This window comes from Malania oleifera, chromosome 8 (genome assembly GCF_029873635.1).
Source record: "Malania oleifera isolate guangnan ecotype guangnan chromosome 8, ASM2987363v1, whole genome shotgun sequence".
Taxonomy (NCBI): Eukaryota; Viridiplantae; Streptophyta; class Magnoliopsida; order Santalales; family Ximeniaceae; genus Malania; species Malania oleifera.
The window spans coordinates 108,868,732-108,894,654 of NC_080424.1; the positions used below are offsets into that span (position 1 = coordinate 108,868,732).

Consider the following 25,923-nt stretch of genomic DNA (forward strand, 5'->3'; position numbering starts at 1 on the left):
TAACTAAAAAAGTGATTGCAATGACACTTATAAAAGTTACTCATGTTACTCTTAAACTTTAATTCAAATCAACTAGTCTTTTCTTATTACAATTACCTTTTACAAAAAAAAAAAAAAAAAAAGGTTAGGTAATTAGGTCATGAGTCACATGAGTTACATAGGAATCAAAGGATGTTAGGTCAATGAGTTTGAATGCCATGGATTGAGACGTTTTCGAGTTTTCGCTTTCGAGTTTCAAAGCTCCAGCTCTATGCTACTTTGCCCTTGTTGGTGGTTAAGCTATTAGCCTATTAATCAACCACCTTGAGGGCGTAGCACCCGGGCAACGAGCCCCAGTGAAGGGGCCCATGGTCCACAGATGGCTGCAGTTGCACAAGCTATTTGTTGACGTTAACGATGGTGGATTGGATAAAATTTGTATTAACTACAGTCAATCATAAAAATATATTAGAGTTCCTTGGCAATATGAGGTGTTTCACAACAATATAGAGAGCAACATTTGAGCAGAACCAATCGACCCACCATTTCCAAACCTTTGGCTGCCCCAAAAATTACCCCTGAATGATTAGACAGAAACATTCCATGACACAACAGCTAAGGACATGAGCAAGAGAAAGAAGCAAGTCTTGACTTGACAATAAATATTAGAAGGGCTAGGAAACAATTCGAGCAACAATTTCGTCAGTGTGTTTATTTGAGCTTCCACCTTCATCCACCGCCTCTCTGGCCAACTGCTTCCACCGAATTGCGTTGCTCTTAAAGGTTTGTCCTCTCTCTCCATCCATAACTTCTCGGATGCACCTATAGATTTCTTCCCTGGTAACAAAACCTTCCTCATCTGCCCTGGGGTTAACTCCCACGCCCCACGCTTGCTGTAGAAAATGTGCATTAACCATTTGGTCTAGAAACCGAGGCATTCCAATCAGTGGCACTCCAAAGCTCAATGCCTCGACAGTGGAATTCCACCCACAATGCGATATGAAGCACCCAATTGCATGATGGGCCAGCACCTCCAATTGGGAGCACCAGGTCGTAACTAGTCCTTTTCCTGCAGTCTCCTCTGCAAAATTGCTGGGAAGCAGGCTCTCTTCAGCTGCCTTCACTATCCATAAGAAGTTGTAGTTAGTATGCTTCAAAGCCCATGCCATTTCAGACATCTGCTTTGCGTTCAATCTTGCAGCGCTCCCAAATGAAACATACACCACGGATCCAGTTTCCTTCTTGTTTAGCCACTTCATGCACGCATCATTGTTTGGCTTATAGAGATTGAAACCGTAACTTTCATCATCGTTCACCCTCTTGTCAAGGTAGGCAGATGGTATGGTCGGTCCAACAGTCATAACAGGCCAGAGATTTGCCATCCATTCCACTACCTACAATTGATTTTAGCCACGTTTTCTTATTATCAGACATCATATTGGTCTAAAGTCGTAATACAGAAACTTTGGACTTTAAATATACATTTATGGCTGTCAGTAGAACAACAATAGGGAAGATTATTTCAGCAAGAACTGAAAAGCCATCAAGGTTGATAAGGTGAGTTCAATTCTGATTCAAATGCAAGTCTATGTTGTACGATTATACCCTTAGTGAATCAAAACACACTAAATATTTACCGAATCATTATAATTAAACTCACAATGAAATTAACTCACCTCTTCTTCCAACTTATCATATGAGTTGAAAGCGATACAATCTGCATTCTCAATTCCATCAAATTGTTTCAAAATGTGTACGATTAAAGGGGGATAGCGTCCTGTTTCTGGACCCAGTGAAGGCATGCATGGAACACCAAGCTTTGGCAGCCCAGGCATTGGATATGCAGCCACTGGCAATGGCTTAGCTAATACCTCGTAATGCATGGAGTAGTAGTTGGCAATTGCAGCACATGACTGAGTGAAAAATGCAATTCCAACTAAGCCCAGCTGCTTGGCTATGTTGAGAGCCCAGGGTAAATTTGCATCATATAAAAGGCACTTGACAGGGTGCGCGGTTTTTTCTAGTCTCTTGACGAGTTCAGTTAAGCGCCGCGCACCACTGGCTTCAAACCTCTCAAGATAGCCCTTAAATTCTCCTTGTCCATGCCAACCGCCTTCACTGCAATCGTCATAAATTGGCTCAAGTGCCATTGACCCAGCTGTAGCTTCAATGGTCTTGATGTTGGAGGTGGTAGCAGCTACTGTGATTTTGAGTCCTTTTGAAGCCAGACGTTTGGAAAATTGGAGCATTGGGTTTATGTGACCCTGTCCATCTAGTGGAAAAACCACAACATGGGCCTTGTAAGCTCTCTCCTCCTCCATTTCACTGCCAAACAAGTATTTGTCCCTGCAGTATATGCGTATCTCAGCTGTTTATCAATATTGTGTTGGAAAGATGCAGAAAAGTGAAAATGATAGCCCATATCACCTTGCCCAGCAAAGAAATGCATTAAAACAGTAATGTCTGGCAACATGCAGCCGGGCATGCGCATGTCCCTCCAGTTGAAGAACTTAACCTCTGTAAATATTTTTGCATTATTATACTACTATACAATATAATATAAAATCATAACATTATATTTATGCATATAGGCTGTTTAGTCACATGGGCAAATAATTGGACACGTTTTGGTTTCTTAATTTTGTATGTATTAAAGATAATGAAAGAGGATTGGCATCATATTCTCAATATTTGTAGAATGAAATGTTCATCACGCGGGATTCCAAATGTTAGATCTGTAGAATGAAATGGGGAAGGAATGAAATGCAATAAAAAAAACTGATTAATTACAAAATCACATGATAATTTAAATTTCATTCTCTTTATTCCTACCTGCAAAGCATATATATATATATATATATATATATATATATATATGGAAGCAGAGAAATCAACACCAAGAAAGAAATCACGAAGAGGGTAATTCAAAAAGAGAAAAAGAGGAAAAAATAGAAATGGGGTTCGTCATTAGTCTTTGCATTGGAAAAAAGGGAGGGAAGAGATTTGAGGAATGCGAGAAATTTTGAAAAGCACAGTATATATCAACTATGTTTCAATTATACCTGGAAGATTTTGAGCTGCTTACCTCCTGCAGAAGGCAATCTGAACAACCAAGAAGCGCAAAGAGAGAGAGAGAGAGAGAGAGAGAGAGAGAGAAGGGAAAATGTGAATCGCAGAGGTTGACAATTGGAACGTATTTATACTCAAAACACTTTCTAGTTTTGGTCACTGCGGTCGCCACATTTGCACAACAGAAATTTTTTTTTGACTCCCATTATAGCCCCTCGTATAGTTTCACAATGTTTATAAATAATCTATATATTCTTTTTGAAAAGCTAGTTTAATAATTATATGAGACTAAAAGATGAAAATATGTAGTTAGATTTCATTACATTATTGACAAAAGATAATATGCATTCTATTTTGTTTCTTCTTTCTAAAAAGGGGGAAAAAGAATTCTTGGTGCGCGGACACCTTAACTTTACAAATTACAATTCAATGGTATCTATATATTGGAAGGTATACAAAGGAGAAATTCAAAATATGAGAAAATATATTATGTCTTTAAAGTATTCCATAAGCAATATTTTAAACTAATAGGCGAAAAATACTTTTCTTCCCTTAGATTTGGAAAAAAGAAAGAAAAAAACTCTCTCAAAATTTCAAAAATGTCATACACCTCTCATAAAATTTTGAAAATGTCACAAATCTTTTCTAAGATTTATCAAAATAACACAAATATCCCTTCAAAAAATTTGTCTTTATAAAATACAATGAAAAATTTGTGTTAACAAGGGTTAGAAATGAGCATTGGGTAGGTCGCATTTTCTGAAAGTCAGATATAAAGGTCATGTGGAAGCAAAGCGACAAGCTTCCCTATGGGGGCCCACTGAAACATTATATTACATTATCATATTTATACCTTTTTATAAAAAGGGATATATATATATATATATATTAATTTATGTACAAATATCAAAAGATAATACTGATGTTGAGTTAAATGTAAAATTTTTTGATTAATTTGAAACGTAGGTTTGGAACACAATAATATTTTTTGTATGATTTTTAAGACCTAAAAGTTTTAATATAAAAATTATAAACTTTAATAATTAGGTTGTCCCTTATAAATAAAAAGTATTAAAATATTGTTAATTGCAATCTAAAAAATTATTCAAATTGCTTGCCCATTTACGCCCTATACCTTAATTATTAAAAAAATAACATTGTGCTGACATATGCGATGATGTCAACTATCATTGCTTAAAATATTCAAATGCACTGTATTGTTATTTTATTTTCTAAAGCTAGTTATAATATAGGTACAAAAGTCATCATAATATTGATTACTTTATTTGCATGTCTATTCTTTCTTTATGATAAAGAAAATTAAAGTAGAGGATAGGACTAAGGCCAATTTTCATATTTGGAAAAGAAATAAGTTTTTGATATACCCAAAATTAATAATTAAGCACACTCATGAGGGGAGACGATTATAAAATCATCATTAACATTCATGCCTAACTGATATATTAAAGTCAATAGACATTTTCATGAGGGGAAACAGTTATAAAATTGCTATTAAAACTCTCTGCATAAATCCCCTTAATTTATCCATAACCCTCATAAATATAATAATGCGCCCAAAAACACTAAATTAAAGGAGAGTCAGACTCTACCACTATAAAAAAGGGTATTCTAAGAGGAAATATGCATATCATTCTCACTCATTCTTCTCTTATTGTTGCAACCTAAAGCTTCCCACAGTTCCTAACTTAGGCAATGGATTGATCCTTCGGAGTACGCCTCGAGTCATTCAAGCTATCTAGGTCTGATTCTTTTTAGGTGGTTGTGGTTGAGGGATGATTCACAAAAGCCGTTATATTTTTTACAGCAACAGTTGGCACATTTTTCCTCATGGTGGGCCAATAGTATCACTGTCATAAAGTTTTGTGAGCCAATGCTCTTCCAGTTAGGTAGTTACCACAGATCCTTTCATGGATCTCTCTCAATATATACTCTGCTTCTTTGTTCCCCAAGCATCATAAGTATGACAACGTTTAGAGATCGTCAATACAATTATTTGCCTATTAACGTATATCTTACTGCCTTCTTCCTTAGCTTCATTGATTCATTCCTATCGTCAGGTAACCATCCATTTTGAAGATATTTTACCATCGTAGTTTTCCAATATTCCTCTGCTTCCATTTATGTTATGGTGATTTCTTCATGAGTTGGTTTTCTTATTCGCTCCAAGTATACTACACTCTCTCAGTCTAGCTTTGAGGATGAGGCTAACTTTGATAGTGCATTAGCTTTTGCATTCTCTATTTGGAGAATGTGCTTAATATTAAATTCTAAAAATGTCTTGGTATATTCTAATACCTTTGCCAGATATTTTTTCATTTTTGGTTCCCTAGCTTCAAAATCACCTCTCACTTGTTCTACTACCAATTGAAAGTCACTCAAAACTTAAGTCTTCTCACCTCAAGGGACATCGAGAGTCGCAACCCTGCCAATAAGGCTTCATACTCTGCATCGTTATTTGTCATTGAAAATTCCAACCCCAATGTGTACTGCTCCTCTGATCCATCTAGGATTGTAAAGATTAAGAGTGCACCCCCTCCCATTCCAAGGGGAAAAGGAAACAGTAAAAGAGTTCATGCACCACTTCGTCAATGCCACCTTAGAGATTCAAAGCTTGAATCATGGAGTAGCTGTAGCAGCTCTGACAATAGCTCCTCAGCCGGGGCACTTCCTAAACTAGTTAGGGAAAAAAAAAAACCCAATCAATATGGGAGAATTGATGACATGAGCTCAAAAATATATCAATCTAGAAGAAGTTATGACTACAAAAAGGAGTCTAACCGATTTGAAAAGGAAGGGTCCAAGGGACATGGATGAAGCAGCCAAAGTGGGGAAAATGCAAGAAAGTAATAGGCAATTTAGCACTCTAAGGGAGGTGGGACCCATACCTAAGTTCCAATCCTATACCCCTTTGAATGTCTCTCAAATCAATGTGTTAATGCACATCAGGGAGAAAGGCTACATCTCCTGGCCAAAGCCTAAGCGCACACCGTCGTACAAGAGGAATACCTCAAATTTTTGCAAATTCCATAGGGATCATATGCATGACAAGGAAGAGTGTGTCCACTTGAAAAATGAAATTGAAACTCTAATTAGAAGTGGGTACTTGTCAAAGTTTATAAAAAGAAGTGACCGTCGAGTTGAAGCACGTAGCCAACAAAAACTAAAGGTTAAGCAAAAAGACGAGCGGGTTATGGGAAAAATTGTCATGTTCTTCAAAGGATCAACTAGTAGAGGGGATAGCGCATGAGCAAGGAAGAGATATGCAAAGCAGGTTTTTCTACCCGATGATCAAAATCAGAATCATAAAAAGCAGAAGCAAGAGGAGATCATCACCTTTACCGAGAAAGATAAGGAAGGTGTACAATAGCCACATGATGATGCTTTCATAGTATCACTACTCATTGCCAATTATCAAGTAAGAAGGGTGTTGGCCTAACAAGGCTTATAATCTTATTTTGATGATAACAAATCAAAGGAACTTAACATATTTGGTTAAGCGAAGTTTCAGGACTCAAGTGATCAAGTGATTCAAGTGTTTTAGATCAAGATCAAGTGCTTGACAAGTCTTTTGAAAGCTTGAACTCAAAGATAGAAGACATGATGAAGTTAAAGACTATTGAAACTTGATGTCAAGATAAACATGAAGACTTAGTGATTAGAAAAGTCATAGTTTTAAGAAGTCTCATGTAAGTACTTCATAAATTTCAATATAAATGATTGAAACTCTTAGGAATCATTATTGACTTAGAGACCAATTTTTGAAAACCCTGGAAAATGTTTTATTTAAGTTTTTTCCAAGATCAAAGGGATGAAGTATTAAAAATCAAAGATTTTTTAAAAGTTGTAAGTTCAGGCAACTGACCTAGTTAAATCAGTTAACTGACATTTTTATATGTTTTTATTACAAACAGAACTACATTAGGAGACTGAACATTAAGGCTCAGGCAATTGACCCTGTATTGACTTTCAGAATACGCTGTAATTTCAAGGCACAGGCGACTGACCCTTTAAGATCGGACGACTGACCTTCATGTTTTTAAATTTTAAAATAATGAGGGAAGTTTCCAAATTTGATTACTTGGCCCTTAAACTTTGTGAAAACTTGGGAAACACTCTAAGAAACTTGGTGAATATGAAAATTAACTTTTTCTTTCTATAAATACATGGTAAACCTAAAGATCAAAGATACCTACAAGCAGCAATTAATCTAAATTCTTTCTACTCTTCAAATCTTTCTTGCTCAAATATTTTCTGAAGTCTTGTTGTGTTTGTGCTAATATAACTCATGGTTTCTGATCATTCTGTACTGAGATTTTCAAATCAAATCAGAACCCTGGTGATAATAATCTGAGCTTCACTCTTTATATTGATTATTGATTGAAATATTTTTTATTTTAAATTGTACTAATATGCTCTTGTTGAGAGAGTTTTACTTGTAGACAGAATTGTTTCTTGTTTTTTTGTTGTTTAACGATTCAGGATTGTTGAATCGTTGGCTAACAAGAAGGGGTATTCTTGTTAGAGAGGAATCTCCACCTGATACGGAGAGGTTGTAACTTGGCTTGTAAAGAAGTTGGAAAGGAAAATTCTCACAGCGGTTGCTTGGGGTAAGGACGTTGGCCGAACCTTGTAAAAATACGGTCTTTAGCTCTTCTCCCTACTCTCCTTAATTTTATGCAAACATATAACCTATGTGTATGATTATTTAACACTTGCTAAATATTGAGAGTTGCTGAAGTTTCTTACTTTGATCCATATTTGAAATTAGTATACTATATTGATTGATTGATTGAAAAATCAGATTATCAAATTTTGAAGCTCACTGTGTAGTAACCAGGAAAAAATAATAATTAAATAATTAATTAAATAAATATTTATTAATTAATTAAACATTATTAAGGAAACTAATTAAATTAGGAAATATGTGGGTTATGTGTATATATATATATGCTTAAATACATATAAGGATAAGTTATTATTATTATAAGTATAAAATAAAGGATATAGGAAAAAAAAAAAAAAAAAGATAAAGAAGCTTAATGTTGAAGCTTCCTGGAAGCAAAAAGAAGATAGAAAAAAAAAAAAAAAAACTCTCTCAGGCTCTCACGCTCTCCACTTCTTTTATCTCTACGATTTCGCGGTGGATTCTCGCCCAATTGAAAATTCGAAAATACCACTGGATTCCATTTTTTGCCACCGACATTTCTACCGAAGTGGATTTGTCATAAGAGCAACGTAGGCATATCTCCTGGGGTAAAGCAAATTCTCACACTTATCTCAATTTTTCTTATATTTTAAGCCAAATTGACGATCAGACACCATCACGAGAATCTAGGGATGATTCTATATAAATCTAGAGGAGCGGATTTCTCGTGGGGTCGTTGTAGGCATAGCCCCAAAACTAGGATAAATGAGTTATTTAGAAATTAATTATTATTTAATTATTATAAATTAGGAAATGTTAAAATAATATTTTATTGGAGTTGATTTGATTGAATCAAGATTCGAGTGAATGCTGCAAGTACAATTTTGGGAACCCTGCAGGCGTGGTTCAAGAAATCAAGTAAGGGGGAATAAAATTATATCAGTATTTTACTAAGGTGAACCGGTTATTTACGAGCATATGAAATTAAATTATTTATCTATATGACTTTTTTTTTGGGAACAGCTTGAGTACTGGAAAATGATGATTTTATTTAAGGTTCATATTTGAGATAATTGCATATGATATTAAATTCGTGTAACATGAGAACAATTTTGCCTAATAAATTGAATATGAATTACTGTGGTATTTGGGTTTGCATGTGAGAATGTTTGGAATGATTATGACATGATGAATGAATTGTTATGTTTGACTCATGTGTGGAAACGTAGTGATCTGTCGGATTACTGTGTGGGAATGTATTGATCTGTTGGATACCTGTGTGGTAATACATTGATGCATTTGTGTGAACTAACTGGTGTGGTTATTCATATGCATCTCAATATAATGTTGACATGAGGAGGTTGTTATATTGCCTAGATATAAATCATGCTATGACATTGGCAGGTCAAGGAGCTCGTCATATTGTCATTTATATGGGGTAGAACATTGGCAGGTCAAGGAGCTTGTTCTATCGATGTACTACTAGTACGTCATGGGGATTGGATACTGGTGAATAGTGGTGCCTGTGCGGGCCACGTTATATCCTGTGTGGATAATGGCGCATGTGTGGACCATGTTATGTATCATGTGTGGATAGTGACGCCTGTGTGAGCCATGTTATGTACCATGTGTGGATAGTGGTGCCTGTGTGGACCACGTGTAGATAAAAAGTGTGTAGGTTCCTGTGTGGGCCACATGCTGATATGTACACAGTTACTCTATGTGGGCCACGTACTGAGGACATTGGAAGACAAAGTTTAAGTTGCATGATTCCTGTGTGGATGTGTTGTGCATGTGAATTTAATTAAAACATAATAATAATGGTATAGCATATTGTGAATGCATGTGTGTGCATGCGGCGAGGTAAACATACCATCGAGGGCTTGTTGAGAAAGGCGAATGCTCTGATAGGTAGTTTCTTGGTATCAGTGCAAGGGGATGCTACTTGTATGGGTGGATAGACATCTCGATTCTCGAAAACCTTTACCTTTAAAATAATAAAGATGTGTATACTGGCGGCGAGGTAATTCTTCACCTGAGGGCTTACTGAGTAAGGTGAGTACTCTGGTAGGTAATTTTTAGTACCAGAGCATAGGGAAGCTACTTGTATGGGGGGTAATCTTCCCTATCCACAGGGACTTTTGCCTGCATAAAAATTATGTACATGTGCATATTGAATGTGTGTATGATATCAGATGTCAGTGATGTTATTAATGATACGTTTTCTCAGTTGTTATTGATATTATATAAGAAGCAGTTTATTTTAATATATAAATATTAAAACTCATTTGTCACACACTATTATAATTTATTCTGCCCTTACTAAGAAGTGTCTCACCTTAGTGGATTAACAACTTTTCAGGTTCTTCTAGAGATCAGGTTTGAAGGCCTAGGCTGGGACTACTTTTGGTGGTTTCTTTTTGGGATATTGTGAGATACTAGTATATATATATATAAACATATTTGTACTGGGTTATGTTTTAAATGTTGGTTGTAGATACGGATATCTGGATGTTGTAGTTTCATTTTTGGGTTGTTATATAGAACTCTGGTATTTATTTGAGGTTATTTATTTATATTCTATTGCGTGCATGTTAATTATGGTATCAGATACAAGTGATTGGAATACATGACACCAAGACTCCACTTGGCGGGTTTGGGGCGTCACACACTGAATTATTGAATTTGTTTCATATTTAAAACCAAGAAACATATTAGTTATCTATCACGCCCCGAACCCAATAATGGGAAAGAGGGTGAATAAGTAACCTAATCATGTCCCTATATCATACAAATCACCAATGACACAGTACAATGAACAAGGGTTCGTCCCCGTGGGGTTCCCAGGCACCTTATGTACATTTACATATACCACAGAAACACAACGGAAGATAAGTCTTTTTATACATGTACAGTACAATACCAGAGTCTATACAAAGAAGTCTAACTCCATAAAATACAACACAAATTCGGGTGGCAGTCAAAACCCCTAAAAGACCACCCAGCATAAGCTTAGGACTTACCCTAGTACTTCCCGCAGTACACCAACACTACGCTCCTACACTAGGTAGCTAGTTCTGGTTACCCGAAGGACCTAAAAAATATGTACGTACAGCAGAGGTGAGACACCTCTCAATAAAGCAGATACAGGTTATATCGGTGTGTGGCATTTCAGTGTTATCATGATAGCAAAACATACACAGTTAAATGCAATTCCAGTACTTTCACAAAACAGTTTCAAAACAGTGCATACACTCTCACACACATGATCAAGTAACCCGATGTCGTCACTGTAACGACCTGCTCCTTTTTCGCATATATTTTTTTTTATATAAATAAATTATCATCACATCATACTTTCCAGTTCAGCAGGTCACAATCCACCTGGGCCCGTGGGCACCAGGGATATAACAAAACATACAGCAGAAGCCTACGCAGTAGAAAGTATAAAATCATATACATCTCATCATAATGTGCATAACACATACCAGAGTCACTACAATTACTATCTCACAGTATATACATCTCAAAAATGAAATCTAGGGACAATCCCCACAAAACCTAACTGTCCCTACCAAAAACTTACCCTTCCAAAGAGGGCAAACAATTGATCTAGATCAGCGGGGCTTTTCCTGCTCTCCTATCAGGGGCTCCTGAAAAATGTATAAGATTTAGGGGTGAGACACCTCTCAGTAAGGGAAATAAACTAATACCAGTGTGTGGCAACATGAGTATTCTGTGTTCTACATATACCATACATAACATGTTCAATACTGTTTATCAAATCTGGGAAAACATATGCATATCAAAACATGGCAGAACATACTGCATTTTCATAAACATTTCTCATCTCATATCATAATAATAATAACATAAAAACAATCCTGGTAGGTTAGCTGGCTGTTGTCATGTATTACCCCCACATGACTGGGTTGTGTGGCCCGAAGGCAGGACCTGACAATGGTTGGCCGACCACTGCCAAGTCAAACAGTAGTCTGTAGGTCCGATGGGTCTACCCAGACTGGTCCGTACACCAGGGGCGATAACAGCACACTTCTTGAAAATAACCACATCGACCATCCAATCTCACACCACTCCGTACAGCAGCGTTAACACAGATATCATGATCACGAGGACCATGGACACATAGCAACGGTACCGTGCAAGTGCTAGCCTAGACCAAGCCAACCAGGTTCTGATATCATATACATATACTAAAACCGTGATACATAAATATCTCATATCATTTATTTTCACATCAATCATATCATTTCACATATATACGTGTATCATGAAAATCATCGGCCCGTACGCCGGTTTTCCATCATAGAAATCCATATCGTCCCCATTCCAAAAAAAAATAGTATTTCACAACATTTTTATACTCATGCCACACTAAACAAATTTTCTACGTATTCAACATATCATCATTTAAACAGTATTTTCCAAATATAAATCATATATATAAATATATTTATTTTTCCTGAAACCAGATGCTACATATATATACATACATTTTCTCAAAACAAAACTAGCTTCGTTTATCGCCTTACCTGATTCCTGAAAAGCCCCTAAGAAAATCTTCTCCGTACCCACAAGGTTCTCAACTCAACCCCCTGAAAATGAAAACTCACAAAATTAAAGTTTAGTATTTTCGTACGTACAACATGTTCTATAACTACCACTAAGTCAAATTCGACTTAAAAAAGTCTTACCTCAACTTAGGGATGATTCCCAACGTTCCCAATCAACACCCTGGAACTGAAAATTTTCAGTATTAAAGTTCAGTATTTTTACGCGTATATCACTTTCTTCAACCGTCAAAAATCCAAATATTGAATATAAAGCCTTACCTTGGATTTGGGATGAAATCGAACTTCATTTCCCTAACGATCCGCTCCGGCAGACTTGTAGCGAACTTCGCCAGGAGCGTCGTGGTGGCTTCGGTTTGTCGATCCGGCGTAAAACTAGCCCGAAATCGAAGAGAGAGAGTCGTAGGAGAGAGAGAGAAGAGAGAGAGAGAGAGAGAGAGAGAGCACTTCCAAAAAATATCCAAGTAAGCTTCTTGAAGAAGCTTTCCACTTTCTATATATATATATATATATACCTTTAACCTTTATATTAAATACATATCATAATAACTTACTTATATATATATATATATATATATACACACACACACACACATATATATATATACATGCTTCAATATATATATATATATATATATATTTTCCTTATCATACTATTCATTTTACTTGTTAATTTAATTAATTAATTTTATTTTATTATTTTATTATTATTATATTTTTTTTAATTAAATTTTATTTTTATTTTTTTTTTTCCGGTTACTACATTCCTCCCCCCTTAAAAGAATTTCGTCCTCGAAATTTACTGTTTCCGTAACTCACCATCCTTTAATCAGGAAAAAGGGTCTACTCATTTTATTACCTACCCTCACTTATGGCGGAGGAATATCGTGGTTACATCTCGAGTCTTGGAAGATTACATATACAAAAGAAAACCATTCTCCCAAAACTAAAGTACTACACTATTCAACCATTACATGTACCTGCAACAGAAAACTACTTAACTATTTACATTTATTCACTCAGACTTCTTGAAATAAATGCGGATACCTCTGCTTCATCTGCTCCTCAGACTCCCAAGAAGCCTCTTCTACTGCATGATTCCTCCACAAGACTTTTACTTGAGGAATCGTCCTGTTACATAGCTCTTACACTTTCCTATCCAGAATCTGTACTGGTACCTCCTCATATCCCAGTGAATCACTAAGTTCCAACTCATCATAATTGATGACATGAGAAGGGTCTGGGACGTATTTCCTCAACATAGCAACATGAAATACGTTGTGAATCCTGGACAATACAGGTGGCAAAGCTAGCCTGTAGGCTACCGGTCCCACTTTATCTAGAATCTCAAATGGACCGATAAACCTAGGACTAAGTTTACCCTTCCTCCCAAATCGCATAACCCCTTTCATCGGAGCTATCTTCAAAAATACGTGATCACCTACGTCAAACTCTAAATTCCTGCGGCGATGGTCAGCATAACTCTTCTGTCGGCTCTGAGCTGCACTGATCCTATCCCTGATAAGATGAACTTTATCACACGCCTGCTGAACCAGCTCTGGTCCCACTACTCGCCACTCACCCACTTCATCCCAAAACAAAGGAGAACGACATCTCCTACCGTACAGAGCCTCAAATGGTGCCATGCCAATACTAGATTGATAACTGTTATTATACGCAAATTCTACTAATGACATGAACTGGGTCCAACTACCCCCAAAGTCTAGTACACACGCTCTGAGCATGTCCTCTAATATCTGTATCGTCCTCTCAGTCTGCCCGTCTGACTGAGGATGGAATGCCGTACTAAACGATAATTGAGACCCCAGAACCTCCTGCAGACTCCTCCAAAATCGTGATGTGAATCGTGGGTCTCGATCTGACACAATAGATACAGGCACCCCATGAGAACGTACTATCTACTGAATGTAAATTTCCGCTAAACGGCTGAGGGAGTAGCTGATCTTGATGGGAATAAAGTGGGTGGTTTTCGTCAATCGATCAACAATCACCCAGATGGCATTATGACCATGTAACGCCGTCGGCAGTCCTGACACGAAGTCCATCGATATGTGATCCCACTTCCACTCCGGCATGAATAACGGCTGCAACTGCCCTGTCGGTCTCTGGTGCTCAGCCTTTACCTGCTGGTACGTCAAACACTGCGCTACATACTCGGCAATCTCTCTCTTCATACCACTCCACCAGTATGACTCTCGCAGATCTTTATACATCTTCGTACTACCGGGATGAACTGTATACAAAGATTTGTGAGCCTCCTCTAGAATAGTCTTCCTGATCTCAGTATCGGCAGGAACACATAATTTGGAACGGAACCGCAAAGCTCCGTCATCTGCGATACTGAACTCCTCCCCCTGCCCACTCTGTACTTTGTCTATCACCTCCACTAGCTCTGAATCTTCCTTCTGGGCAACTTTAATTCTCTTTTGCAGGGTAGGCTGTACCACTAGGCTAGCAATACATACTGGGAGATCACTCTCCACCAACTCTATGCCGAGTCTCTCCAGATCCATTCTGATCAGATGCTGGATCCCCATAGCCGTCAACACTGGCTGCCTGGATTTCCTACTCAACGCATCAGCCACCACGTTTGCTTTCCCTGGGTGATAACTGATGGTACAATCAAAATCCTTAATCAGCTCCAACTACCTTCTCTGCCTCATATTCAGTTCTTTCTGCGTAAAGAAATACTTCAAACTTTTATGGTCGGAGAAGATCTCACACTGCTCACCGTACAGGTAATGCCTCCAAATCTTCAGTGCGTGTACCACTGCAGCCAACTCAAGATCATGGGTAGGGTAGTTCTTCTCAAATTCTTTCAACTGCCTGGATGCATACGCCACTACCCTGCCATGTTGCATTAATACACAGCCAAGTCCCTTCAAGGACGCATCACTGTAAATGGTATACCCTTCACCCCCACATGGGATGATCAACACTGGTGCTGTGACTAGTCTCTGCTTCAACTTTTGAAAACTTTGCTCACAGCTATCATCCCACTCAAATCTGACATTCTTCCTCGTCAGTCATGTTAAAGGCCCTGACAAAGCTGAGAATCCCTCAACAAAACGACGGTAATAGCCTGCTAGCCCCAAGAAACTCCTGATCTCGTGGACATTTCTCGGTCTAGCCCAATTCACTACAGCCTCAATCTTGCTAGGATCCACAGAAATACCGCCTCCAGATACAACATGCCCCAAGAACACGACCTTCTCCAGCCAAAATTCACATTTACTGAACTTGGCGTACAACTTCTTTTCCCGAAGTGTCTGCAAAACCTGCCTTAAGTGCATCTCATGCTCCTCATAGTTCCTAGAATAGACCAGTACATCATCAATAAAAACAACAACAAATTGGTCTAGGTATTGGTGGAAGACTCTATTCATCAAGTCCATAAATACCGCAGGAGCATTCGTCAAACCAAATGGCATCACTAGAAACTCGTAATGCCCATACCTAGTCTTGAAGGCCGTCTTTAAGACGTCTTCTGCTTTCACCTTCACCTGATGGTAGCCAGATTTGAGGTCAATCTTCGAATACACCCGTGTACCCTGGAGCTGGTCAAACAAATCATCGATATGGGGTAGAGGATACCTATTCTTGATTGTCACTTTATTTATCTCCCTATAGTCTATACACATCCTCATAGTCCCGTCTTTCTTTTTCACAAATAAAACTGGAGCTCCCCACGGAGATACACTGGGTCATATGAAGCCCTTATCTAGTAGATCTTGCAATTGATTCTTCAATTCTGCTAACTCCATTGGTGCCATTCGATAAGGTACTTTAGAAATCGGCGCTGTACCGGGAGGTAAATCAATAGAGAAATCCACCTCACGGTCGGGTGGCAAGCCTGGTAACTCATCTGGAAAAACATCCACAAACTCCTTCACTACAAGCGTGCTAGCAAGTTTCGATTCATTCTCTGACATCTCTTTCACAACCGCCACAAACCCCTGACAACCACTCAGCAGTAGTCTCCTGGCCTGAATAGCTGAAACTAGCTGAGGCGGGGATTGTACATGCGACCCTACAAACTTGAATTCTGCTTCCCCCGGGGGTCTAAATATCACCTCTCATGCACGACAATCTATGCTGACAAAATCAGCCGCTAGCCAATCCATGCCAAATATAACGTCAAACCCATGCATGTCTAACACTATCAAATCAACAGACAATGTTTTCCCCTGAATCTCTACTGGGCAGTTGCGGAGTACCCTACCACACCTCACTACCGACCCAGTCGGTGTAGATACCAACAGTTCAACATCTAATGATTGTGTTTCAGCCTCACATAATTTAATACACCCCAAGGACACAAACGAGTGTGTAGCTCCTAAATCAAATAATGCAATAACTTTAAAAGAAAGCATAATGACCATACCTGTCACCACGTCACCTGATGTCTCAGCCTCACCCGGCGTCAGAGTAAACACCCTAGCTGGAGCCGTATTCCTCTGCTGGCCTCCCTATGGTGCCTGATAACCTCCCCGGTATGGTCTAGGAGCTGGAACTACATCTGGTGGAGTAGGGCAGTCTCGTACCATGTGCCCCGATCTACCGCAGCAATAGCACACCGGAGCTGCATCTGGCGGGGTAGGACAATCTCGCACTATATGTCCCGATCTACCGCAGCGGTAGCACACTACACCACCAGCTCGACACTCTCCCCAGTGCCTCCTACGACAAACTGGAGGACCCTGCCCTGTCTGCACCTTGCGTCCTCCCGTCTCCTGTCTCCGCCCTCTACCATGATTACCTCTCCTCCACTGACCCGGCCTGTGACCCTGCTGGTAGCTCGTAGATGCAGATCTCTTCCTCTGTCCCTGCTCATCAGTATCAAGACGCTCACCAATCTCTACCAAGGCCGCCCTGTCGACCAACTCAGCGAAGTCCTGGATCCGCAGCACCACCACCTGCCTAAATATACTCCGCCTCAAGCCTCTCTCAAACTGCCTCGCCTTCTTCACCTCATCAGGAACAATGTGTGGGGCAAATCGAGAGAGCTCGATAAAACGTGCTGCATACTGCTGGACGGATAACTGTCCCTGCTTCAGACTCAGGAACTCTTCTACCTTAGCCTCCCTCACAGTAGCTGGAAAATATCTGTCAAAGAACAGATCTTTAAACCGGTCCCATGTCATAGCTATTGGAGTCACCCTCTGCTGCTCTAATAGTCTCACCGCAGTCCACCACCTCTCAGCCTCTCCTGTCAATTTATAGGTGGCAAAGAGGACCCTCTGTTCCTTAGTACATTGCAGCACAGCCAAGATTTTCTCAATCTCCTGCATCCAGTTCTCAGCGGCTACTGGATCAACTCCACCTGTGAACGCCGGAGGATTCATCTTTGTAAATTTCTCTATAATGCACCCATGGCCTGTAGATGGACCACTCTGCTCATCTCAGCCATAACCTGCTGAACCACGCTACGTAATACCGCATCAGAGTCGGTCCTAGCTGTACCTGATGGTCCTACTCCATCACTGCCACTCGCATGGGCACTATTTCCTTCTGGATCCATCCTGGAAAATAGCAGTTGCAATTCAGTAATCCTATCCTCATAATTTACCCACCTATCCTCACCACTCATCTCAACATTTCTAACTCATTGTTAATCCCCAGTCCTACATTCTAGGAACACAACCCGACAATAGCTTACTATGGTTTTCCTGAAATCGTCTCCCTAGGAAAAACACAGAAACTACCACGGAAGTCCTGCCTCTAGACTGTAGAACAAAATCTCAAATCCTTTCCTAAACTCTGGTATTATTCTTGCTGCACTCTAAAGTCTACAGAACCTAGCAACCTAGGCTCTGATACCAACTGTAACGACCTGCTCCTTTTTCGCATATATTTTTTTTTATATAAATAAATTATCATCACATCATACTTTCCAGTTCAGCAGGTCACAATCCACCTGGGCCCGTGGGCACCAGGGATATAACAAAACATACAGCAGAAGCCTACGCAGTAGAAAGTATAAAATCATATACATCTCATCATAATGTGCATAACACATACCAGAGTCACTACAATTACTATCTCACAGTATATACATCTCAAAAATGAAATCTAGGGACAATCCCCACAAAACCTAACTGTCCCTACCAAAAACTTACCCTTCCAAAGAGGGCAAACAATTGATCTAGATCAGCGGGGCTTTTCCTGCTCTCCTATCAGGGGCTCCTGAAAAATGTATAAGATTTAGGGGTGAGACACCTCTCAGTAAGGGAAATAAACTAATACCAGTGTGTGGCAACATGAGTATTCTGTGTTCTACATATACCATACATAACATGTTCAATACTGTTTATCAAATCTGGGAAAACATATGCATATCAAAACATGGCAGAACATACTGCATTTTCATAAACATTTCTCATCTCATATCATAATAATAATAACATAAAAACAATCCTGGTAGGTTAGCTGGCTGTTGTCATGTATTACCCCCACATGACTGGGTTGTGTGGCCCGAAGGCAGGACCTGACAATGGTTGGCCGACCACTGCCAAGTCAAACAGTAGTCTGTAGGTCTGATGGGTCTACCCAGACTGGTCCGTACACCAGGGGCGATAACAGCACACTTCTTGAAAATAACCACATCGACCATCCAATCTCACACCACTCCGTACAGCAGCGTTAACACAGATATCATGATCACGAGGACCATGGACACATAGCAACGGTACCGTGCAAGTGCTAGCCTAAACCAAGCCAACCAGGTTCTGATATCATATACATATACTAAAATCGTGATACATAAATATCTCATATCATTTATTTTCACATCAATCATATCATTTCACATATATACATGTATCATGAAAATCATCGGCCCGTACGCCGGTATTACACATTTTATCATAGCTCGGCCCGTACGCCGGCAAATCACATAGCACAGCCCGTACGCTGGCAAACCACATAGCACGGCCCGTACGCTGGCAAATCACATAGCACAGCCCGTACGCTGGCAAATCACATAGCACGGCCCGTACGCCAACAAATCTCATCCATATAGTACGGCCCATACGCCCGCAAATCACATATACATATAAAAATATCTCGGCCCGTACGCCAGTTTTCCATCATAGAAATCCATATCGTCCCCATTCCCAAAAAAAATAGTATTTCACAACATTTTTATACTCATGCCACACTAAACAAATTTTCTACGTATTCAACATATCATCATTTAAACAGTATTTTCCAAATATAAATCATATATATAAATATATTTATTTTTCCTGAAACCAGATGCTACATATATATACATACATTTTCTCAAAACAAAACTAGCTTCGTTTATCCCCTTACCTGATTCCTGAAAAGCCCCTAAGAAAATCTTCCCCGTACCCACAAGGTTCTCAACTCAACCCCCTGAAAATGAAAACTCACAGAATTAAAGTTTAGTATTTTCGTACGTACAACATGTTCTATAACTACCACTAAGTCAAATTCGACTTAAAAAAGTCTTACCTCAACTTAGGGATGATTCCCAACGTTCCCAATCAACACCCTGGAACTGAAAATTTCCAGTATTAAAGTTCAGTATTTTTACGCTTATATGACTTTCTTCAACTGTCAAAAATTCAAATATTGAATATAAAGTCTTACCTTGGATTTGGGATGAAATCGAACTTCGTTTCCCTAACGATCCGCTCCGGCAGACTTGTAGAGAACTTCGCCAGGAGCGTCGTGGTGGCTTCGATTTGTCGATCCGGCGTAAAACTAACCCGGAATCGAAGAGAGAGAGTCGTAGGAGAGAGAGAGAGAGAGAGCACTTCCAAAAAATATCCAAATAAGCTTCTTGAAGAAGCTTTCCACTTTCTATATATATATATATATATATACCTTTAACCTTTATATTAAATACATATCATAATAACTTACTATATATATATATATATATATATATATATACACACACACACACACACATATATATACATGCTTCAATATATATATATATATATATATTTTCCTTATCATACAATTCATTTTACTTGTTAATTTAATTAATTTATTTTATTTTATTATTTTATTATTATTATATTTTTTTAAATTAAATTTTATTATTATTTTTTATTTTTTTTTCCCAGTTACTACAGTCACACCCTTCGGCCCGAAGCCGGCCAGTAATACCTGGTGTCGGCCCGTAGCCGTTCCGCGTTACACGGCGTCCCCGGCACATGGGGAACCCCAGGCTCCCATGGCATCGCACCGGTACAAACTGGTGGATCCACATCCTTCGGTGATCAACCGGTAAGGCACACACCCTTGGATATAGAACCAGACGCTCTTGCCAACGTGGCAGACGATAAAAACGCACCCTCAGATATAGAGTCGGATACTCTTTCAGTACCTAGAACAACTTGGAACCCAGTTCCTATTGCATTTCATCAAAACACAACCATGCATGCTCATATAACCAAACAAACCACACCCATTTGGTAATCTAAAATCATGATTTTCCAAACACATACAATTTAAACAAGTCAAGGCACGACTATCCCTATAACGTAGTATATATCACAATATATTTATGATTTTCCAACAAAACCAAGGATGCAGTCCAGTACCCCTTTTTTTCCAAAAATTGTTACATGAAAAACCCACAGTTTTACCTGTTAGATTTTTCCAAATGAGTAACCAAAACACACACAAGACCGTGAACCACAGTTCTACCGAGTCCAATTTCAAAAATAACAAACATAAACTGAATCCCCTTACCTTTTCCCAAATGACAAATCCCGAACTCCAAGGCTCCTAAACCACGAACCGAGTTCCAAAACCTACAAAGCAGAGTACAGAAGATACTCACAATCCTCTTCACTACATAACTACCGTATCAGAATTGAAAATCGAGTCTTATCTCAATTCCGAGCCAAAACCCGAAAATGCCCAAAACGAAAATCCAATCCATAGAACTTGTAGAGAATCCTTCCCTGATCCTCGTGGTGACGTCAGATCTACGATTCCCACTACATACGGTGAAAAAATCTAGAGAGATAGAGAGTAGGTTGAGTTTCTAGAGAGATAGATAGAAAATTTGAGTTTTCTTAGTTGAGAAGTAATGAAAATATCTATTTATAACCCTTTGACTCGGCCACTCCTCGTCAATAAGACTCTGCACTTCATCGCCGAGAACTACAAAGACTTCGTCAACAAACTCTGGTTTCATCGACAAAGCTTGCTTAATTACCAATTTACCCTTCTCTTAATTAATTAGTTCCCTATATCATGGTTCGGGTTCTTACATTATCATTATTTGTTTATTAAGTGGTTTGACAAATTCAGAAGTAATTTTGATTATTGATTTTACTACACTGCTGAAATTAATCTTGCCCTATCAATTAAAATAAAATTTCAAGTCTTGTAAAATCAAATCTCTGAATTATTTATTCTAACTAGTCATTGATTAAAAGAAAATTCAGATTTTAAATATTCTAAGATTTTATTCAAACTGATCTTTGTTGACTTAACTTAAAAGGATTATTGGTTGTGCTTGTAGGGTTGCAAATCAATATCATTGTGATTGTGTGATTGCTAAATATTAATTCGTTGGGTTAATTCTTGAATCAAGGAATTTGTAGAACAAAATTTTTAAAGAAATTTTAATAAAACCAATTCACCCCACCTCCCCCCTTTTTGTGATTACACCTTACTTCTCAATTGGTATCAGAACCCTAGGTTGTGGTAAATCTTAATCTAGAAGCTACATAAAGATCCCTATGGCACACCTAGGTGTATCTTCCTTTGCACAAGACCAATCCTCTTCTAGACCACCTATCTTCTATTGTGTTAATTACATCTTCTGGAAACAGCGAATGAGAATCTACTTGCAAACTATGGATTGGAAAGCTTGGAAAGTAATCACACATGGTGACTTCATCCCTACTAAAAACCTAGACAACAAAGACATACCTAAGGAAGAAAAAGAGATGACTGATAATGACCTAAAGATGCTGCAAATAAATTTTAGTGCAATGAATGCACTATATTGCGCCCTTGATATAAATGAATTCAATAAGGTCATGGCATGTAAATCAATTAAAGAAATCTGGGATAAACTTGAAGTAACTTATGAAGGAACGGTTGACATAAAGGATAGTAGAATTAATATGCTCACTAGCGAGTATGAAGCATTTAGAATGAACCCTGAAGAAACCATCACTAGTATGTACACTAGGTTTACCCATATTATAAACTCTCTTAATGCATTAGGGAAAAATTACTCTACTTATGAAATGATTCAAAAAATTCTTAGAGGACTTTCACCTATTTGGGAACCTAAGGCTACTACAATAACGGAAGGCACGAACTTGAAAAATACCTCCCTAGATGAATTAATAGGATCACTCCTCACATACGAGATGTCAATCAATGAAAGAAATTCTGAAGGTAACAAAAATAAAGAAATCAATAGCCCTTAAGGCTGCAAAAGAAAGTTCTAGTGAAGAGGAAGACAACGAACTAGATGACGATGATGTATCCTTAATTACAAGAAGACTTGGAAAATTCTTCAAAAAGAACAAGAAATTTACTAGAAAATTTTGGGACTCCAAAATGGAAATAGGAGAAACTAATAAGAAGGAAATAAAGAATGAACCTCCTACATGCTATAATTGTAAGAAAGTAGGCCACATAAAATTGGATTGCCCACAACTCAAGAAGGATTCTAAAAAGAAGAAAAAGAAGGCAATGAAGGTCACTACATGGGACAATGTAAGTTCCAATAGTTTGGAAAGTGAATCAAGCAACCAAGAGGTTGCTAACGCTTGCCTTATGGCATGGGATGATGATAAAGAACAAAGTTCTTCGTCCAAATCTTTTGATAATTCATGCAATGAATCTTGTTCATCTGATGAATCGAATGATGAGAGTATGTCATCTTATGAAGAACTACAACGTGAACTATTCAAAGTTCATAAGATTTTAGTTAAAGTAACTAAATGATATTCTTCGTTGAAAAATAAGAATGAGGCAATTATGAAAGAATTGGAATCTAAAAATTTTGCTGAAAGAGAAATGAATTTAAAAAATTAAGAGATTAGAAAGCAAGAATGAAAAAGTAATGAAAGAATTAGAAGATTTAAGATCTCAAACTTCGATTGAAAAAGAAAAGAACCTAGTCATTGATGAACTTGAAAGCAAAATAAATTAGAGAAAGTGTTAGTGTGTACTCTAGTACACCCTAGGATGGTGCGGAGCACCGTCCGCACATGCCCACATAGCGTGAGCTGTAGGGCGCTAGTAGCACATTTAGTCGTTACGAGATTGTGACTGTTAATCATAATTAGATAGTTAAAAATTAATATTATATTTTTTAAGATTAAGTGGCACCACCGAGTGGTGCGACCAGGAGATCAGATGCGACCTCTTTGACAATACCTTCGACTGAACCTGAAATCCCAAGAGTCTCGACTAGGGGCACGACCAGGTCATTGCTTGGTGCGATCAGGTTGAATCTGTTTCGCGATTTGAACAAATGCAACCTTTCGGAAAAGGCATAATTTTGTCATAGATAGGATTAACTCCACGAAATACACAAGAAAATTCATCATTCTCTCCTTCTCTTTCTTACATAAACCTTCTACAAATTATATATTTTTTAAATATGGATTCTACTTTCTGCAAAGATAGAATTCCAAAAAATTTATTTAGATTACTATAAGGGTGTTTGTGATCAGTTTTCGTTTGTGTATAATGCAAACTGATATCAAATCATATTATGGGCTTCATTGTATTCTAAAAACGTATTTATTGACCTAATACACACCAATCTGGTGGGGGCAAATAATGTGTTGAGGAAAACGACATTATAACGTGCCTTGAAGCAAATTTCTATTACGTGAACTTTAGATTTTTAAGAATTTTTTACCATAATGAATCATAAACTATAAAAAATAAAAGGGAATTAGTTAATGCTTATTAGAAATTAAAGATCACCAAATATTCAAAATGCTGAAATATTATTAATTGCAATTTATAAATTATTCAAATTGCTCACCCTATACCTTAATTATTAAAAAAAAAAATAACATATGAGATGATGTCAACTATTGCTTAAAATATTTAAATGCCTTGATATTGCTATTTTATTTTCTAAAGCTAATTATAATATAGGTTCAAAAGTCATCATCATATCATCACTTTATTAAATAATGAAGAAAATGCATTTTATTCACAATATTATAATAAAAATGAAAATGCTTAAATATAATGATTTAGTAAAATAACGTTTTAGTTGTTTTTTTTCTAGTTGTTGATACCGGCAAGACCCGACCAGATGATGTCTGCTAATTCCACATATTGTTTTTTTTTTTTTTTTTTTTTTAACGCTTTGTAACTCTTCCTCAGCCAAGCTCCGAGTTTCGTCAAGGAAATCGACAAAGGCTGATTTATATAAGCATTTTTATTATCATATTGTAAATTTTCATTATTTTATATTTTATTATTAATTATATATTTAATCATTATTTGATTAAAGGACAAAAATGAGTATATGTTCAACAAAAATTTTAATCTCTTTTAGTTTTAATAATATGGAATGGTTTCAACTTTTAAATTTTTTTTTTTCAATTCTAATTATTGAAATGAAATAAATTGTAATTTAGTGACTAATAGGATTTAGCCAATAGTTCAATACATCACTTAACATAGATGGAATTTTCGTAAATCTAAAATTAAATTTTCTTTCTAAATTATTTATGTAAATTTGGAATATGTAGAAGTAAGTTGTAAAACATTCAAATTATTATATTAATTCATTAAAATATGTATTCTAAAATATGCAGAAGTAAGTTGTAAGTAAATCATTCAAATTTCATCACTTCAACTCTATTTTATCCCCTCTTCTTCATCCTCCAAACTTCAAAATTGAAGAATTCTCTCAAAATCATCATCAACAATTTTAACATTTGTACAATTTTATTTCTTTCAATTTTTTACAAAAAAAAAAAATGCTATTCCTATCCAATTTGATTTAAATGAGAATGCACACGAACTATTACAATTTACACCATACTTTTCTTAATTATTTATGTCAAGGTATTTTTTATTTTTTTATTTTTTTACATAAGAATACACACAAACTTTCACATATGGACTTTTAGTATTATTTATCTCAAGGAAAATTTCATAACATCCCCTTTTGTATTTTATTTTTAGACAATTTTATTAGATTCTCATTTTATTTCACTTTATCCTTGAAAAGACATTCTGTATGAAACAAAATTTTACATCGCTCAACTATTTTATTCCAAATAATGTCTACTAAATTCTCATTTTATTCTAATTTAGAAAACATAATGGCCTGTTTGTATTAAAAATTTTACAGGAAAAATTTATAAGAATTTTTTTTTAAATTACTCTCTACTATATATTCCCTTTATATCAAATGCCACTAAAAAATAAAAAACTAATGAAATATAAACAATTAAAAAAAAACAAAAATTAAAAATGTCTAAATTTAAACTTTATTAATTAATTTAGTTATTTATTTTTTTTATTTCACTCTCCTTCATAATCAAATATGAGAAAGTAAAATCCCTCCATTTTTCGTATCTTTCCTTCCAAAGGAGCTGAAAGTAT

At 37.1% G+C, this 25,923-nt stretch overlaps 1 protein-coding gene across 1 annotated transcript; it reads right to left on the minus strand.

Moving 5' to 3' along the window:
* Positions 1-498: 498 nt before the first annotated feature.
* On the minus strand, positions 499-2,498 carry LOC131162890 (mogroside IE synthase-like). The gene is made up of 3 exons (XM_058119498.1): positions 2,407-2,498; positions 1,652-2,325; positions 499-1,369 (listed from the first exon to the last, which is right to left on the minus strand). Exons 2-3 carry the CDS (start codon positions 2,298-2,300, stop codon positions 654-656), a joined length of 1,365 nt encoding a protein of 454 aa, XP_057975481.1. The 5' UTR covers positions 2,301-2,325; positions 2,407-2,498; the 3' UTR covers positions 499-653.
* Positions 2,499-25,923: the final 23,425 nt, after the last annotated feature.

Excerpts from the sequence above, each read along its gene's own strand:
- LOC131162890 (XM_058119498.1), bottom strand. The coding sequence starts at position 2,300 with ATGGAGGAGGAGAGAGCTTACAAGGCCCATGTTGTGGTTTTTCCACTA. Across the intron at positions 1,370-1,651 it reads TAAGTTGGAAGAAGAGGTGA|TGGAATGGATGGCAAATCTC; the intron begins GTTAATTTCATT and ends AATTGTAGGTAG.